Source organism: Cupressus sempervirens, chromosome 6 (genome assembly GCF_028749045.1).
Source record: "Cupressus sempervirens isolate cs-2001-9-10 chromosome 6, ASM2874904v1, whole genome shotgun sequence".
Lineage (NCBI taxonomy): Eukaryota > Viridiplantae > Streptophyta > Pinopsida > Cupressales > Cupressaceae > Cupressus > Cupressus sempervirens.
In genome coordinates this window covers 66,253,501-66,272,303 of record NC_143123.1, presented here as the reverse complement: position 1 = coordinate 66,272,303, position 18,803 = coordinate 66,253,501, and the positions used below count along the sequence as shown (strand labels likewise).

General features: G+C 34.9%; 1 protein-coding gene and 1 long non-coding RNA gene across 7 annotated transcripts in view; both read left to right on the top strand.

The window, feature by feature from the left end:
* Positions 1-903: 903 nt before the first annotated feature.
* On the top strand, positions 904-6,457 carry LOC149551154 (uncharacterized). Of its 4 annotated transcripts, XR_016352688.1 has the most exons (5): positions 904-1,079; positions 1,200-1,411; positions 1,694-3,341; positions 3,478-3,568; positions 3,841-4,182. It is a non-coding gene; the product is annotated as an uncharacterized LOC149551154 (long non-coding RNA). The 4 variants fall into 4 exon arrangements; XR_016352691.1 differs by lacking the exons at positions 1,694-3,341; positions 3,478-3,568; positions 3,841-4,182 and adding an exon at positions 6,243-6,457; XR_016352689.1 differs by lacking the exons at positions 1,694-3,341; positions 3,478-3,568; positions 3,841-4,182 and adding an exon at positions 5,251-5,395.
* The window catches only part of LOC149551153 (nodulation receptor kinase-like), a 54,779-nt gene continuing 42,264 nt past the window's right edge, over positions 6,289-18,803 (top strand). For 2 of the 3 annotated variants that reach the window (XM_089786742.1, XM_089786741.1), the window contains exons 1-6: positions 6,370-6,505; positions 6,805-7,321; positions 7,947-8,410; positions 8,874-9,045; positions 12,009-12,080; positions 12,218-12,286. In XM_089786742.1, coding sequence (XP_089642868.1) covers positions 6,430-6,505; positions 6,805-7,321; positions 7,947-8,410; positions 8,874-9,045; positions 12,009-12,080; positions 12,218-12,286 — 1,370 coding nt within the window. In that variant the 5' untranslated portion in view covers positions 6,370-6,429. Of the gene's footprint in view, positions 6,506-6,804; positions 7,322-7,946; positions 8,411-8,873; positions 9,046-12,008; positions 12,081-12,217; positions 12,287-18,803 lie in introns of all 3 variants that reach the window. The other variant, XM_089786740.1, reaches the window with a different exon arrangement.

Here is an 18,803-nt window from a genome sequence, read left to right as displayed (position 1 = left end):
GGACTATTTTGGACAACTTGGCAAAAAACATGCTAATGTGGCATCATAATGATGATGTGGAATTAAAACCTTAGTTATAAGTAGACAACTTGCCAAGTAAGTTGCTGTGAAAAATTGGGAGCGATTTGAAATTTCCACGTAGAATTTTGATAAGTGCAAAGTTAGGGTGTTCAAGTAGTGGGTCCTCTCCCCTAGCACTTCTCCACACTTCATAGCTATTAAGGACAACCAACATGACTAGCAAGCCAAAAAGGATTTTCTTAGTTTTCCAATCCCAAAGTCCAATTTTCATGCCTATGTTGAAGTAGGTAAGATAGATTCTAGTCTCTTGAATTATCTTTGTTCTACAAGTCTCCTAACTGAGCTTATAATGCAAGTCAATATCAAGATATTTGTATTTTTTCACTATTTCCATTGTGTCGTCCATGCAAAGAAAGGTGAATCGGTTGTCTTTTCTATTCAATGAGAAAAATATTATTTTGGTATACACCCGCATCCTTAGTTGCTAAAAAAAATGTTCCAAGACCTTCAAATGTTCATAAGTTAATTTTGAAATCAAGATAAGATCACCAACATACAAAAGTATCTTAACTCTTTTTCACAATAAAATCAAATAGCTAGTCAGATTTATAAAATAATTTCACCAAAATCTCCCCAGCTTGATAGCTTCTCCATGTCTCTTGCTTAACCATTCTTTTAGCCAAAGAACGACTTAGCGATCTACCTCTTAACGAGTCTTAGTCTCATTGACCTTTAGAAACCTTATATTCTATTATAATGAAATAAAATAATACAAAATACCTTTGCCGTCATGGGCAACTAACTCCGCGGGAAAACACAGTAAATACAACAAATGAACATTTTATGAACGCACCAGGTAAGCTCTCTCTCGTTTTTCAAATTTGATCGGACGGTCCGAGAGGCTCTGGTGAAAATGTATTTGCACCCTCAACCGTAGGATTGAAGAAAGGTGGAGAGACATTAACTGTGACATAGACTGAGCCAATGGCTGAATATACAGGCAGAAGAGACAAGTAGAGAGACGAAAATGGAGCAGCAAGCTGATTCTTCTTCATCCGGTAAATTGACAGAGACGTAAATTCTTTTAAGCATATTTGTATCTTTTGCTGTCAACGCTGTAATTTATTCTGACATTTTCATGATCTCATGGCCTTGAAATGGCTCATTAATATATGCAGAAATGCTTCCAGTCTTTCATTACAGGCAGCGGGAAAAATGGCGTGAGGTTTTTCTGGGAAGAGGCAGCGAAAAGTATTGGCTTTGGAATGTCGCGGATTTGAGCTGCAAAGGAGTATTCTGTTGTTTTCTCCGGCTTTGGATCGGGAAAATTTACGGTTGTTTGTTGAATTTGGAACACAGCAGTACATCTGGAATTAGCTGTTATGTGAAGGTATGTTTGTAGACTTATCCGCGCAAAATGTTATGTTAGAATAGTTTCGGAGGAAGTTAGCCATTGTATATGTATGATAAAAGTATTAAACGTCTCGCTGCGGAATTGCCGTGAGAAAATTGTATGGGCTTAAGTTGTAATTTTGGAAGTACAGAAATGATTCTGATCGAGGTAGGCTTATGAATGTTATGCAAAATACTTGGTTTGAAATCGTGTTGAAATTTAGTGATCTTGTTGAAGGAAATGCAATTATGTGGTGAAATAGTTATTGTTTTACTGCAGAAACGTTTGATAAGACATTCTAGCATCATGATCGAGACTTTGGGGGTCTGAGAAGGGAAATCTTTTTCCCTGAAAAACATGCTTTAGAAAATCACATCAATATGACTTTGGACTCTGCGGGGTAAAGAGGCAAATATTTTACTGCCACAATTGCTTTTTAACATTTTGAAAATCTTGAGGAGAGAATAAGGGAGAAATGTCGTTGAGAAGAAATGCAGATATTTGTGTGAGCAAACTGTTCAGTAGTGTAGAGGATGACAACTTACTGTTGACTCTTCCTGTGCAATGACCGGGTACAACGGAATTCCTGCCTTGCGGGGAAACTTTGGGAAGGATGTTTTGGTCAAAAAGGTTTCGAGAAGAAAGCGAAATAGCTGTTGATAATTTCGGATTAGGTAAGTATACGAGTTTTGAATGACGAGTTAGAGAAAAATTTCTAGTTCTGTGCAGTGTGTATTAACACATAATGATTGCGAGCACTGAATAGAACTATGCATCACTAAATATTTTGTCGCAAACCTGCCTTGAAATTTGCTACAAACCGGTTTTGATCTATATGATGGAAATAGGCAAAGAAAAGTGTAATAGGAAGACGATTTATAAAAGTGTGGCAAAAAATCATAACCAGCTATTACGCAATTGTCCAAACAAAGGACCGGAATTTGTGCAGGAAATTATCGTTTTGTCAAGTTTTTTCATGTGGAATTCAGCAGTGTTGGTTCATGCTAATTTCCTTGGACCGGTTAACATTGCTTGGGATCCTGGCGTCCTCTACCAATTGAACCATCTGCTTTCCTATGGTTTGAAGTGTTCATGCTAACGCCTCTCTGAATCTGCATGTTCAACTCTAAGACAATACTTTGTTGCAGCAAATGTTTTAACTCATTAACTCAGATTTGACAGCTAACTAAATGAACACGACATGAATTTACAGCTGAAGTTGATTCGTGCAGCGCAAAGCATCTCTTGTTATACCAGAAAAAAAAAATTCCTACTGCCTAACCCCTATTCGTTAAATATTCATGCATTGCTATATATAACCCCAGAAGGCAACAGTCAGTAAAGGACTGCTAGTCTCCTAGACTTAACTCTAAAAGAGCATTTAAATAAACAGCTATTTCTCTAATCCCACAACAGACCCTGCAGTTACAAACAATCACCAAACCTATATAACATATTTTCCTAAATTCTCAATAAACTAAGCAGTACAGAAAGAAATGTTGAGTGGCCCTTGAGTCAGTGGTGCATTGGATCACATCAGGTGTGGCATGTTTACTTCCAATGATTACCTCTTCTCATTTGAAGGTTTGGCTCTGGTACCATGTTGATTTTGATGTGTAAGCTAGGACTTGAACCTAGGGGTGCACCATGACTATGCTCAGTTACTGGGGCACCGATGCGAACCAACTCCCTAAAATTAGGAGGCTGTACAAATTGATTTCTCAGAATTAGGAGGCAGATGGAAGTATATTTGCTAAGGTTAAAAGTGGTCTTTGAAGACTAAATCTTTTAGCAACAGCTGTTACATGATTGCTAAATATACTGAGAGCCCAATTAGGAGGGTTTGTCTCATGCGCGAGCACAGATTTTAAGTTAACAGAGAAATGAGACAGAGTTGGTGTTTTTTATATAGGGGAGACAAGCAAATGTAAGCCATTTTATCTGTAAATATATATTATTGGTGGATATTTTCTGTATATTGTCGATGAGAATGTGTTTTTCACTATCCATCTGCTGTTATATTGTGGATGATTGTTAATTTCTGTCTATTGTATTTTGTGAAGAATGTGAACGTTTCAATTTTAAACTGAGGAGCTGATTCGCTGCATCAGGCACTCTATACCACTTGAGCTATTGGTGCCTTTGTGCTTCCAGGTGTGGTTTGTTTTCTTCTGGAAGAATAGAATAGCTTTGAACAAGCATTTTAGTGATAAACTTCTCACTGGGGGCAAAGCTTCCTTTTTTGAAGTACTTTTTGAAAGTGTATATATACGAACTTAGAAGGAATCCACACAATTTTTATTTTAAATAATCCTTGTCAGAAGCTAGTGTACTTAATTAGGGAATACGATCGTATAATAAATTCTAAAACTTTTCCTCTCTAGTGTATACACTTTCCTAAAACTGTTGTGGCTGGTATATGGCAGCAACCTGCAAAGTCATTTGTATTGTCAATGTGCTTTTCTCACTCTCAATGATGGATTGATGAACCGGTATGCCAACTTCTATAATGCAGACAATGGAATCAGCAAGAAGAATCCAAGATCAAAGAACAGAGAATTGAAGCAAAAAACTGTACACTTTAATGGTCATCTGACACAGCTTTAATTTACAACAAAAACATTACATTACAGAATTTTCAACCTGGAGAAAACTACTAAGAACAGAGTAGCAATATAATCAATGATGTAATGTAGTTCTGCAGCTCACTCTTTTACAGAGAGAAAGCTCTTGTAACTTGCTGTAATAAAATAAAAACGATTTATTCTAAATGTGGAAACACAATGATGATAAGAGATCTGTAAGCTTGCATTTTTTCAGCAAAAATTGCTGCAAAACACTTTCTAAAAATTTGCATCAGAATAACTTCACATTTTACAAAGCAAATAAGCCAAACTGCAACTGTGTTAGGCTTTTGAAATTATAGGATGAATTTTTCAAAATGTTTCATTTCCAAGAATCTGTTAGTCACAAACAAATGCTGTTAAGATACGAAACTGGATTTATATGATAACCTTTTTCTCCAAAAAAATTTAACTGTATTGCAGGAAAAGTGATGCAGGTAATAGTAAGTCAAAGTATTTAGTAACAAAGGAAAATTGAATTATAAATGAAGGGAATAGCTAGAGGACCTACATTTTGGTTAATTACTCGAGATAAATCTAAAATATGTGTGTAAAACTAGAAAAACCACTTGAATCTCATACAGTAGCAAGATTATTAAAAACATAGCTGGAAAAATCAATACTTGAACTTCAATTTATAGGATTTAAGTAAAACTTTGAATTGGGAAAAAGGTTAATATTACTACTTTATACAACTTACAAGTGAGAATATTAGTGAGTAATTCTAAATTGGAGGTGGAATCTTTAAAAATTACTTGGAAACTTTTGTGAATACATTTGTAAATTCCTTTGAATTTGTATAGTCCAAGTAGTTCTTCTGCATGAGATGTATGGTTTAGTCTCAGACGTAAATATTTCTCCAATTGCACAAGGTTTTCTTTATCAGCTCCAAGAAAATCTATTTCACTGTTGTGTCTGAAGCCATTTACATTTGTAATTTGCAATTTTGCAATTTCTAATATTGGTCTGATTGAGGTCTCCTATGGAGAATAACAATCCTGCTGGAAGTAAGATTAGATAATGTATTTTTTGTTTGTTTGTTTGGACTCCAAAAGACAAAGTACACTGCATTCTTCCACAGAACTGCAGGAAAGGTGGTTCAGCTTGTGGTTAAAATTGTTATTTCTAGAATAACATAATTTGTTATTGGATCCTAAGGAAGTGTCTAATATACTGTAATTTTTGGTTCCCTACTTGTTATCTATTCTACAGTATGTGCTATGGGTAATGCTGTTGCTGGGTGCACAGAAACGGGTGTGATTCCTCCCTAAATCATGTGGAACCCTTGGCTTATTGAGATTGCCTGACTCGGGGGATCAGCGTGCATTCTCTGTTGGATAATATCTCTTTTGAACTCAGGAAGCACAACGAGCCTGATTATGAGCTTGAGCTCTGAACTTCACCAGTTCAAAGTCAAGAAAAAGCACGTTTCCTTCCCCTTAAAAAGTATTTTGTTACATGATAACTTGTATCCTAAGTTTTTTGAGTGTGTTTGATCTACCAGGTTTCATTAAGAAGTCTCATCAGAACAAGTCCATATCTCAGTGACATTTATCTTTAATTCCATGATGATAGCATTGTTAATGACCGAGAGGACTTAATTTGGAATAAACTTGCAAGTAGTCAGTATTGCATTCAAATGCCATGTTAAATTAAATTATTTCTATTGAATAGTTGATTATTATCATTCTTAAAGTTTCTGTTTATGGAAATTGCCTTGTCAACAATGAAATGCTGCAGTTCTAGTGCTTTTGATAAAGACTTCTTGAAAGATAAGTTATTGTATGCTCTTGACCTCTTAAACATTATGAAAGTTCAATTAGATTTATTCTGCTAATCTTTTGTGAACAACATCTCAATCACCAGAATTTTTATAGAAATTTTAGAAGTTGAATGCCATTTTTTTTTCTATATTAAATGTAAATTTAGTGTTTGAATATTGTGACTGGATAAAGCCTTTGACATTTACTGGAATAAAACTCCTCTCCAGACTGACACATCAAGGAATTTGAAGTCACGGACCTCTTCTGGGTTATACTAGATAACAGGACTGTCATAAATTTTGAGATGTTGCAACTTGTTAATTTGCCCAATAATGGTATTTTTTGGCTTGTTTTGCAGATTTTATTAATGATGAATGATGAAATTTATTTTTGGAATATTATTTAGCTATAAATATTGATTTATTTATGTGGTTTGTGCAGATTTTCTTTTTCTATCAAGAATAGAATTGTTTCAAAGGTCCTTGTATGTATCTACTTAGGAATATTATTTCTGCATATGGTGTGAGCATGGAGAGTTTTATGCAAAAAGAACAAACTACTTGTCAACTGCACTGAATTGGCTCTGTAAACATTTCTGGATTCAAATTTGCGGATGGTGTAAAATCACATGGCTGCTGTATGCCCTTGGACTAAAATTACAGTTTTCCTGTTTGCTGCAGTTCAAGTTTGTGGTGCACAAGAAGGTATGCATTCACTACTTGCATATCAGATTCCGATCTTTTTCCCAGGTTGGATATATCATATAACTCTGTCATTTTGTAGTTGCAATGGACTTGGTGCCATGATGGCAATTGCATTTTTTGGTGCATCGGCACATCTATATTTTATGCCCAAGTGGATGTGTTGTACTATATATAAACAATTGCTACCAACTTATGGAAGTGTAGATTAGTTGAATATCTAATCATTTAGTCTTAAGACATTTATCTTTTCTTGCAATGTTTGTCTAGTGATTTTGGGGTCACTATTTTTGGAATTCCAGGATTTGTTAGTTTACTGTGTGGTGGAAAATCTAATATTACTGAAGCAGAAACAAAGCTTGTATGGATTCCAGATGATAACTACACTTTTTATAAGGGAGAAGTTGTGCTATATCAGTCTCCTGTAGAAGGCATTCAACCGCCTATCCGTCAATTTAATATCGATTTCAAAAGTTGTTATAACTTAACAACTGTGAAGGGAGATCATTATTTGATCCGAGGCAGTTTTATTAATGGCAAACTGTATGGGAAGCCTTTATTTGATGTCTCTATTGACGCTACAGTAATATTTCAAGCAAACACATCAGTTTCAGCTCTTCGAAATGAGGTGATTCTTACAGCTACTGGGAATTATGTCACATACTGCTTAATTCCAAAAAGACACCATGGAGCTCCATTTATTTCACAGCTGGAATTGAGGCCTCTCAACAGAGAATTATATACTTTAAAAGATTCACATAGAATTTTGAAGCTGTTAAAACGGATTGACCTTGGAAACAATGGGTCAGTGAACCTAAGGTGAGTTTGCTTTTATTTGAAGTTTGGATTCTTCTATCCTCAGTTAGATGTTATTCTCTTTCATGTCTGGGTCAAACAACTCTTAATGTGAGAGTATTGTAAATCTGCAACGCCTATAAGTTATTCAAAGGGACAAAAATTTGAGTATAAAGAAATAATATCCATAAGTTCTTTTGAGTCGTTTCTACATGTTTTCTTGATTATACATTCAAAGCTGTGTGGAATTACAACTTGTACTTTAGGACTAGCATTGGCTTTTTGAGATTTTATCAGTGACATGTCATGTGTATATCAGCTGTACAGGTATTAACTCCAAATTGCTTGTGACGAGCCTTGTTGAGCTAATTGAGTTGGTTTCATTGAAGTGAACTTGATCATTGAAGATTTGTGTTCCAAAAACACATAAATATGGAAACAAGAGAACAAATTGGTCATGTTTGTAATGGTTTTGATTCTTTAGAGAGGATGGTCATGTGTCTTGAGTGCATCTGTTGTCCATGAATTTTTTTTTCTAGTGTGAGGGATTGACAGATGATCTATAGCAATTTTACACTGACTAGAAGTACCTTTGTAATTTTTTTGGTACATCTGCTGAAACTTTTGTGCTTTTCCTTGTGCATATTAGGTACCCAAATGATTCTTTTGATCGTATCTGGGATGGTGATCCCCATCCTCATTGTGGAAAGTCTATTTCATCAAAAACTAATTTCAGCACCAGTGACAACAAAGTTCCTAATCAAGTTATGCAAACTGCAAAGATGGGATCCTGTGGGAAAAGATTGGAACTTCTGATTGACAATGAAAATCAAGAAGCTAAGGACTATCTTGTGATCTTGTATTTTTGGGAAGTTGATGAAATTCAAGTTGGTGAAAGAGTGTTTGACATATATGTTAATGGGAAACTATTGCATTCACATGTTGACATATTAGCAAATGTTACTGAGCAATACAAGGTTTTAAATTTTGAAGTTCATGCAGTTGGCGGTCTGAATATTTCATTAGAGGGAACTTCAAAATTGAGCCCAATCTGCAATGCTTATGAAGCCTACGAAATAATTACCAAAAAGGCTGGAACTGCAGAGAATGATGGTAAATAGACATAAAACCTGCAAATATAATAGTTGGCAATGCAATTCTTTTCTAGCATATTTGTTCATGTTTTTCCTGCAATGAAATGATCAACTGTTCAATTTACAGCAGATATACTTAGTTGGCAATGTAATTCTTCCCTTGCATCTTTGTTCATGTTTCATTTTTCTGTGATGAAATGATTCACTTCTTAAAGTTGGTTTTTCTTCATATAAAGCTCTTCAAGATACCAATCACTCTTGTACTCCTTACCTCTTTTTTCATGATAAGTTATTATTTTTAAATGTTAAGATTGAGAACTGAATAAAACTTCATTTATCTTTCTAGTATCTTCAATTCAAATCAAACACGAGCGTTGAGAATATACTTATTAATTTAAATTTTTTAGTTTTTCCCTGATTTCTCACTAGTGGTATAATATTCTCCTGTTTTCTCTGACATGAAGCATGCACCTTCTTGGCAGTTAGTGCTCTAGTCACTTTGAGAGATGCATTGCTTGAAAGCAATCCAAACTTGTTAGCTCTTGAATCCTGGTCTGGAGATCCTTGTCTCCCAGTTTTGGAGAATGGCCAATCAACATCTTGGGTAGGGGTGACCTGCAAATCAGATCAGGGGAGGCAAATTGTCACAGAACTGTGAGTTTCCTTAAATTATATTGTGTTGCTGCATTTGTACAGATATTGCATGTGGTGTTCCTGGATAGAGAGTGCAGTGCTTATCACTGCTTTTAATTACCCACAAGGCGTGAAATAAATAAAAAGCACATAACAACTATCTTGAAAAGGAGGGATAGCATTTCATTGGATGGATATCATATATGGGCACTCTAACTCAATAGTGTTAGATGATTGCAGTTATATGAGTGATATTTTCTCTTTGCATAAAGGAAGTGCTTTTTATTTTAACCTGAGAGGTAGGATATGTAATTAAAGAATCTGGACAGGGATTTGTAGCAGACAATCATATTTAGATGAAATGCCCTGGAAAAGAAAGTTGAACAAGCAGATTATTATTCAAGAAGCCAAAAGATTACACAATAGAATAATAATATAATATATAGACTTATACTAATCATATGAAAAAGTAAAAGCTGTCAAAGGCTGAATATAAGATGCAGGTTGTGTCCTTTCTTGATTGCAGTAATCTGTCAGAAACCTTACCAAGCATCAACAAAGTTATTAATGATTCAAGGTTCTCTCATGCATTAATAGCCAGACACACATACACATTGGACCAAATCTATAGTGATTGTAGGGCGTCAAATGGCATTTGACCAAGTATCGTTTATCATTAACTGCCAAAATATTCTTTCCCTTGTACAATTGGAAGATGCTTAGACATTTGTAATACAACTGTCAAGTTTAGTAAGAGTTATTGACATTGGGACATGCTTAAATCTGATATCCTACTTGCATAAAGATTGAGATTGTGTTGATGATTATGAGTACAGCAGGAGCAAGTTGATCCCGTCCTGATAATATTAAGAACAAAGAAGAGAAATAGTTTTTTGTCAAAAAGCATAAAGAGAACTTCATAATCAGAATTGGTGCGAAGTTTCATGACAGCAAAATGTCTAGTAATCTTAAACCATACATGTGTAAAATGCCATTTGTGAAGATGTGAATTGTGGGTCAAAAAAAAATAGGAACATGTTTATGTTAAACAAGTAACTGATGAACGATTTTGACTGGAGGTATGAACCAGAGGGTTCACATGTAGGGGACTCCATCCCGAGGTGATTACATTGCTAGTACTGAGGCATGAGTGTCTTTTCACTGGATTTGTCTCACGCTGTAGCTTCTATTCTGTTGGCACTCCTTATTGCTCCATTCACGTTGCAGCAACTCTCCTTATGCCTCCTTTTTACGGTCCACACATTAGCTCCGTATTCCTGCTGTACACCTTATCTCTCCAGGAGTATCTCCTTATTTCTCCCAAGGCATCCCTTACTCCAAACTACACCCTTATATCTCCCTGAGGCAACACCTCCCGTACTTCCTTATGTCTTTTGGCGATCTGAGCTCCCTTCTAATCTATCGGATGAGCTGGACTATCGTACATCTCCTGACGGGCCATACCCTTGTTTGCAGTATGTCTGAGTCAGAACTTTTCACTTCAGATCATGGGGGCTCCATTAACCTTCAACAATCATGCAAATATTATAACCGCAATCAACAACAGTGGTCCAGACATCTTTTCATTCATGCATGTTGGGCCTAGCATTCGAGTTATTCAAACACATGATCTGTGTCAACATAGGCTTGCAAATTAACCATTGCACTGTGGGGTGAACCCCCAACAATTAACCCCATTATTCCCATGAAAATGAATGATATACTTGATTAGTTTGACAGTATGGCACATAACAATTATAGAAAGAACACAATGCACATGCAAGGCATAATTGAAAATTTGAAGTGATCAATGCAGAGATTCTGGAAGGCTAGTTATTTACATGGTGGAAAATGAACCATTAAATTTTAATATTATATGATATTCTGTTGCATATAATTTACTTCAAAAGGCTTGATCTGGCTTGAACATTTTCTAAGGGGCATCTCTTTGGTTGGACGAGTCCAAAACTTGCACCTGAATTTGTTTGTTGGATCATCATTTGTACATCTAAGCATGTAAAATGTGTGGGGATTTTGTTTACCGTACTGGGTAAAGAAATCAATGCATACAAACAATGGATCAGAATAGCAGAACTTCTTATATTATTCACATATGCCAAAGATATTACATCCAAATGATGATAAGATGCTTTACAACAATACCGGACGGGTGTATATATACATCTCAAGGAACCTTCCCGAAGGTGTCTGTCGGCCACATACAACATGTCGGCTACACAATAAGAACCTTCCCAAAACACACATCCTGATACACAAGAACCTTCCCGATACCGATAACATACATCTTGATACACACCCTGTCGGCTGATACTGACGACATACATCTTGCGACGACATACATCCTGATACTGACAGCATACATCTTGATACTGACGGCATACATCCTGATACCATATTTACTGACGACAGATTTGAGCACAGATATCCATTTTGAAAACCCCTATGATTTCCCACTTGAGCTAATGCCTTTTGACTTGTCAATCTGTTATCTTATTTACATAATTTATCATGTTTTACAAATTGCACCATTATATATGATCAAGAAATACCATCATTATAATGTGCTTGTCTTTCTTCCTGTATCTGTTATTGATGTATTGGAATTCAAAATTTTCACTCTGATTGATAACTCACCTTTTCAACTATTTTTTGAAAAAATGACTTGTAATAAAGTCTGTTATGGAACCTATCAATCTGTTAGGTCGTTGCACTGTCTTTGCCTGTTTCTTTTGTTGATTAGTAGGCATCACTCAAATTTTTTTCTTCGCATCTAATTCTTTTTCTTAAGATGAATTGTCATGCTTAATTATTTTATATACTTGAGGATAAGAATGATGTCTTCCTTTCTTGAAATCATCATTGCAATTACTATCCTTCAAATTTTGTTATGTAGGAAATCATTTAGCATTTTTATTCGATAACATTTGACTGTAATATTAATCGTTAACTTCAAATTGTATCAGGGATTTATCTGGTAAAAATCTGCAAGGACAGATGCCCAGTAGCATAAATAATTTGGTGAACCTCGAGAAGCTGTAAGATTGATGGAAATATGTTTTTGAATATTTTTAAATGTGTTCCTAGTGACAGGGGAACTGAAAAGTGTTTTTCATATCACCAGACACCTGTCAGAAAAAAAACGTTTCTTATAATCATATCTTGTTATTTTCAGGAATATCAGTAATAATAAACTGGAAGGAAGTTTGCCAGAATTATCAAATTTGATGAGATTAACATCATTGTAAGTCTTCGTCTTTACAGTCACATTTTTCTTGAAGAGTTTTTTTGGTGGTTCTGTTTTCAAGTACTAAATATTTCTTCCCAAAAATTTAGGAAAAGAGATGTTTAAAAGATCAATCTTTACAGTGTATGATATTTGATTGTGAACAAAACATGGGTTGACTGCGTTAGCAAACATATTATCTATTGTTAAGTGGTTATAAATCAGGTTGGATCAAGACCAGCCGGGCAAGTGGAAACACATTGAAATTTTCAGATATTGTATAGATGTTTTGAAATGGTTGCAGAGAGTAAATGAATAAAAAATCTGAGAACTTTATAATAAATAGATGACTTTTTCTTGCATTTATGGTACGCTTCATAACAAATACGATTTTTTGCATTCATAGGTTAAATAAACTGCCACATATAAATCAGAAAAGGGAAAAACCCTGACAATTATAATTGGTTTTCCTTATTGTACATAAACTTTGGGAATGGGTGTGGGAGCATGTGATTTGAGCATATTTTGCTCCTTGCTTTTCCCTTCCCTTTTACAGAAAGATGTCAAGCATCACAAGACGCTGTTTGATCTCTGCCATTACAGTGCTCAAGTACTATCTGATTCCAGTTCTTTCTCTAGTGTATTTTATTTGATAAAGTACACTAGTCAATAGCCCATATGGCCATGTCTTGTCGGAGAACTTTTGCACTTGGTGGATTTACTGGTGCTAGTTTCGTAATGTATCAGGGCTCTTTGTTGTTTTTTGTATTTATCTAAGTTGCTGGTTCGGATTCTGGTTCATATGCGGGTTCAACATTCGCTCAAATTTTTGTAGGGCTGGGTTCAGGTTCGTTCGTACAAGAATTTAATTTAATTTAATTTTTTTTATATATACGTAAACATATGCTGCAGCAAATAAGTTCATACACCACTATTCTAATATTAAAGCACTTTAGCAACATACACCACCATATATATTAATGATTTAGTCAAAATAAACCACTATATCAATATTTCAGTTCAAAAACAATCAACATTACTAATCAGTAATCAGTCATGTGATCAAATTTCATCATCATTATGCGGTTAATTACAGGTGTGTTTTCAATGAACTTTGAAACAAATTAACCAGCAATTCCTTTTAAAATAAGGTTCTAAAATGTTCAAACATAATGCCTATAATCAGAACAAGATACTTGAAACGATGTTCTCAAATCATTTCTGACCAACCTTCTCGACAAATTAATCTGACAGCAATACAACTTTTTCAGCATTTACATCATCTGTTAGAGTCTGCAAGTGATGTCTCTGTCTCTCAACATGTCAAAATCCCTTCAATTACTTTGTAATTAATTCATGAGCACAACCATAACATATACAATATTCACATATGAATAGTCTTCTCAAACTCTGCTCTTCATCTTTTTCAACTCCCAAACAGACATATATAAGTTCGTAAAGAATAATGGTTCAGCCGACATTTGGCTGCAACCTATTTTCAACCAACACCTGTTGACACAATCAGTTGCATACAGGAACCATTAGAAAATAAAATTAAGAACTTATGCACCACAAACTTAACATGGTAGACATTCGTGGTAGGAAGAAAAAGCAGTGACAAAGCAGCCAACAAAACTCTACTTCTGCAGCTAATAAAACTCTGCAACTGCCTTTGCCATTGCGTAGGAAGAAATTTCATTGCCATCGCGCAGGAAGAATTGTGTTTGCCGTCGTGGGAGGAAGGAAATAATGTTCGCATTTTAGGTTTGTCGTTTTATTTGCCAGAAAAACATTAAAAATGAAATTAGGAAAGTCAACAAATTTGTCATTCACACCAAATTCGCTGACAGGTCATTCTGTGTTTGTATGGAAAAAAGGAATGACATCTCAAATTTGTTGCCAAATCGACCAGGGTCCTGCACATCGACTGTGCAACGAATTTGTTAGAAAAAAGGCGAATGTGATTCGATTTCGAATTGAACCAAACTTCAGAGCGAATCGACTACTGATTTTGGTATGGGGAGGTGAATATGGTAAAATAGGTATTTATCATAATTTTATGTGTTGTTCTGTTGGGTATTGTAGGTTTCTGCTTTCATGTGTTATGCTACATCGAAGTTTCCATTCAGAGTTGCCAACGATATCTCTTGATGATACATGGCACCTCTCTATTGTTCAAGCAATTCTTAGATGAATCAAAGTCCACTCAACCCTTTGAGTTGTTTATCCCTCATTTTGATGAGGGATGTTCCTAGATGGTATTTTGCAGTATAAGATTTTGAAGGATTAGATCTCGTATTTTGCAAATAGAATATTAACGATGGGCTTGAACCATATCCAGAAAAGCTGTGCCATGAACTTCATTCACAAATCCGTACATATTTATAGTATTAAAATTCCTGTTTACGTAATGTCTAATTTCATTTGAAGCTATGTTACCTTGGGTTTTTGAGATGAAGGGACAGGGAAATAGGTTTTTGGGTCGGATTTTTTCCTGAAGCAGGGGACAGTTGTGGGTGGCTATATAAAAAATAGGAAAGTTTTAAAATATATAAGGAAATTTAAATATTCATATGAAAACAATGGATAAAGCATGCTTATATACATTAGAGTACCTTAACATCAAATGAGAATGGAAGTCAAAAAAAAAATCAAAACTCAAACATTATTTAAATTAATTTATGTGAGTGCCTATATATTTTCACCTACGGTATTGATTCGTTGCCAAGAAAACCTGGGTTCTGGTCCAGTTTGAACCAAGTTCACCATCCCAATTTGGTTTGCTATGGGTCCCACAAAACAATTGTGGGTTTTCCCTTGCGGTACTAGGGAAAAATTTTCATCCAAGAAGACACCGCCAGATGAATGTGGGACAAATTTTTGCCCATATTCACCGCCAGCCTAACTTGGTACAATTTTTTGTCCAGACAGTCACCACCAACTGAGCTTGGGCCAAATTTGCATTTAAAAAAATTGTTTGGTCTTTTTGTGGCAAAATGTGAAAAATGACCCCCAACCCTAAATTCACCCATACAAAACAACAAAAAGGCAAAACCTAATTCATTTATGCTATTGTGAATGAAAATCAAAACCATCTTACTTAATTGCTGAAATTATATTCCTGCTTGCTATTGCACAAAGAGAGTTGAAGATTGATCTTTGATGGCTCTAGGCTGCTTCTTGTGCTATTTTTACACATTTGTAGGTGTTGATTTGTTCTCAAAGAGCTTAGAAAAGAAGATTCTTGCAAAGAGGTAGCTTTTATTTTAAAAATTAGCCTTGCATTTTTGTTTACAAATGAACTCTCTAGTTCTGTTTAGAGAGTTATTTCGTTTTCGTTTGTGCCTATCCATGTTTGTAGATCTTGTCGTGTTAGGTATAAAAATGGCTACTATTTCTAGCTTGGGAGCGAACCTCACTTCAAAAAGGCCCACACTCTTGTCACATCCCTAACTTCAACGCCAAACATCACGTGATTAAACAAGTATAAAATGGAGAAGACATTCATATTAATGCAGCATGGAGGGGGACAATGAAGTTGTTGGTGACAAAACAGCAAACAATTGAGTAGCTATGGGAGACATCTCTCATTAAGAAGAGAGGGCACAAGCTTCATGAAGAGGAATTGTGCTTTTAATAGGTATGGGATCCCTTATTGTGGCAGCAAGTGTGGAAAGCTTCCATTTAGCCCAAGTTGGGTGGGCGAACAATCACATTTGATTGGAAGTTACTAAGCCTTCACAACAAATCCATTTTATTCATATCCTTTAATCAATGTGTTCCATGAGGTGATATTATTCTGAGGCATCCTGTCAAATGGATCATATGCCTTGCCTGAGCAACTATATCCCCACTATGCTTGAATGGGTGTTCATACGTAGTTTCAAAGCTCCCACTTTATCACGGCCATGGGGGATACCGGAGCATTACCAGAGCATTTCTAAGTTTCTAACTATTATAGCTGACAAAAACTTTCTACTGTTATGCTATGATTCATGCCCATACACTCTTTCAAAAGCTTCCATTTTGGTACAAGCAGGGAGGATGCTTAGCTAAAGGTTGAGGGTTTGGATCTCACACTTGCAACTGTAAATGTCTGAAAATTTCTAAGGCCTTTTTATTAGATCCATATTCTGTAAATATGCTATAAGTGCATTCCCTGAGATGAAAAATCAGTAGTAGCTGCCAAGGAAGCTGTGGCAACCAAGTGTGTCCTGGACGTTGCATTTTTAGTAGATGTAGTTGGACTGATGTGACCATAGAACATTATGCTGAGTGTGGAGAATAAAAGATAAGTTTTCAAGCTTTCTCAACAAATCTGGCAGATTTCAAGTAGGTTCACTTCTCAAGATTCTCAGAAACTTTTGAATTGATAAGGCATTTCCTCCATTTTTATGAACTATCTTATTTGATTGTTTTAATGATATCCAAGAACATATTTATTTCTCCATCGAACTTTGAAGTTGAAAGTATAGTACTACAAGATCAAAAATTAAATCAGTTTGAACTCAATAAGTCTATCAAAACTAGTGAGAACGATTCTTGCATGACGTGATTGTGTTGAATCTCTTATTCTTTCTTGTAGTGTGAAAGGTGGGTGATATAACAGGACTTTCTTTAGTTACCTTAGCATAAATAGTGGCAATATATTAATTTCAACCAGGCATGAATAGCCATTAATGAGTGTCATAAAAATAATACTGGGATGGGTGACCTCCTGGGAAGTCCCGGTGCTTCACCCTTGTGAGCATCACCTAAAATCCAATGAGTGTTAAGTGTTCCATTTATTCTCATGAGAGATGGATTCATGTTGAATCACTACTCATGAAATATGGGTCAATGAGTTTGACTCGAAATCACACAGTTAAATCCTGATAGCAATATCACAATTTGACTCGCTGTGGAAATTATCTCCTACTTATCAATAAAAATAATGATTCATGGAAAGTCAACTTTGCAATTATTGTTCCTTGAACTTTGTCTAATAGGTTATGATCATTAGTTATGATGAATATTGATTTATACTATTTAGTAATTGAAATCATAAGGTAAAGAGTACTAACATTATAATTATTATTGCAGATATATCATCATTTGACATCTTAACAAATATAGTTGATAAATACTCCTGACTTGTAGAGTTCATATTAGAATCCACCATTATTAGATTGTTTGATATTATTATTTAATGTCACCAATGCAATCCCATTTTTTCCCTCTTCTTTATTTAATGCTCATTTCATGATTTTTTATATCTTTAACTTCTATAAGTTGTGGCCTAGGAATGAAAAGTCATGTCTTTATAAGTAGTAATATATAATATATATATTTTTGATAATATGTTGTATATATTGCTTATAGATTATAATGGATTATTTATTGCACTTCTATTTATTTATCTATTTTTATATTTTCATAATATTATTCATTTATTTATATTATGATCTTATTTTATATTTTAATGTTATTAAAAATCTTATTATTTAATGATCATTTATTATTAAATCCTATTAAAAAATGGGGACATCACAATCATTATGCAAAGAAGTTATACATCAATAGAGATGCCATTTTTGATGAGAAGAGTGAGTTAAGTTCACCTTCTAGTTCATCACCCACTTTAGTAGAGCTAGATTTGACATGGATGAGAAATGTAATTGGATGTTGATACTCAAACTATTTCAACACCATAAGTGCCACAAAACTTATGTCTAAGTGGGTATTCTAGTACCATTCACGATGCGAGGCTAGATGGATTCCTAGACGCTTGAACTTTAGGACTGAGGAGGTAAATGCAGCACTAATGATTTAAGTTGTTGATAATTTTGAACCATCTAATGTTTTAGCATAGAATTAAAACCTTTGAAAGAGGCCATGAATGCAGAATATCAATCTGTAATGAGAAACAAGGCTTGGAGCTTCTTGATCTATAACATGGCAAGAACACCATTGGATGCAGATGGATATTCAAAACTAGCTATGAGGTAGATAATAGATTAATATATGGTTAGACTCTAGCTAAGGGTTATGCCCAAAAAGAAGGGATTGATTATGAGGAAACATTTGCTCCCACAACAAATATTAAAACATCATAATAATTTTTATTCTAGATGCTCAATTAAGATGGAAGCTATATCAAATGGATGTAAAAAGTGCATTTCTCGACGGAGACCTTCAGAAAAAGGTTCATATGACCCAACTAGAGGGATACATTGCATTTGGTAAAGAAGAAAAGGTATGGAAATTTGTAAAGTCTCTCTATTATCTCAAATGTGCTCCTAGAGCTTGGTATGTTAAAATTGATAATTTTTTTCTAAAACATGGATTTAGTAGGCATCCATATGATCTAAATCTTTACCTTAAGAACAAGGGGGGAGATTGTGATTATTAATGTATATGTTGATGAACTATTTACCACAAGCAGCTTAGGAACAATGTTTGAGTCAGCGACGAATGATCTCAGGCTATTGCACTATTGTCTCGACTTAGAGGCATGGGAAACTTATCGCCATATCTTTTTATCTCAAAAAAAAGC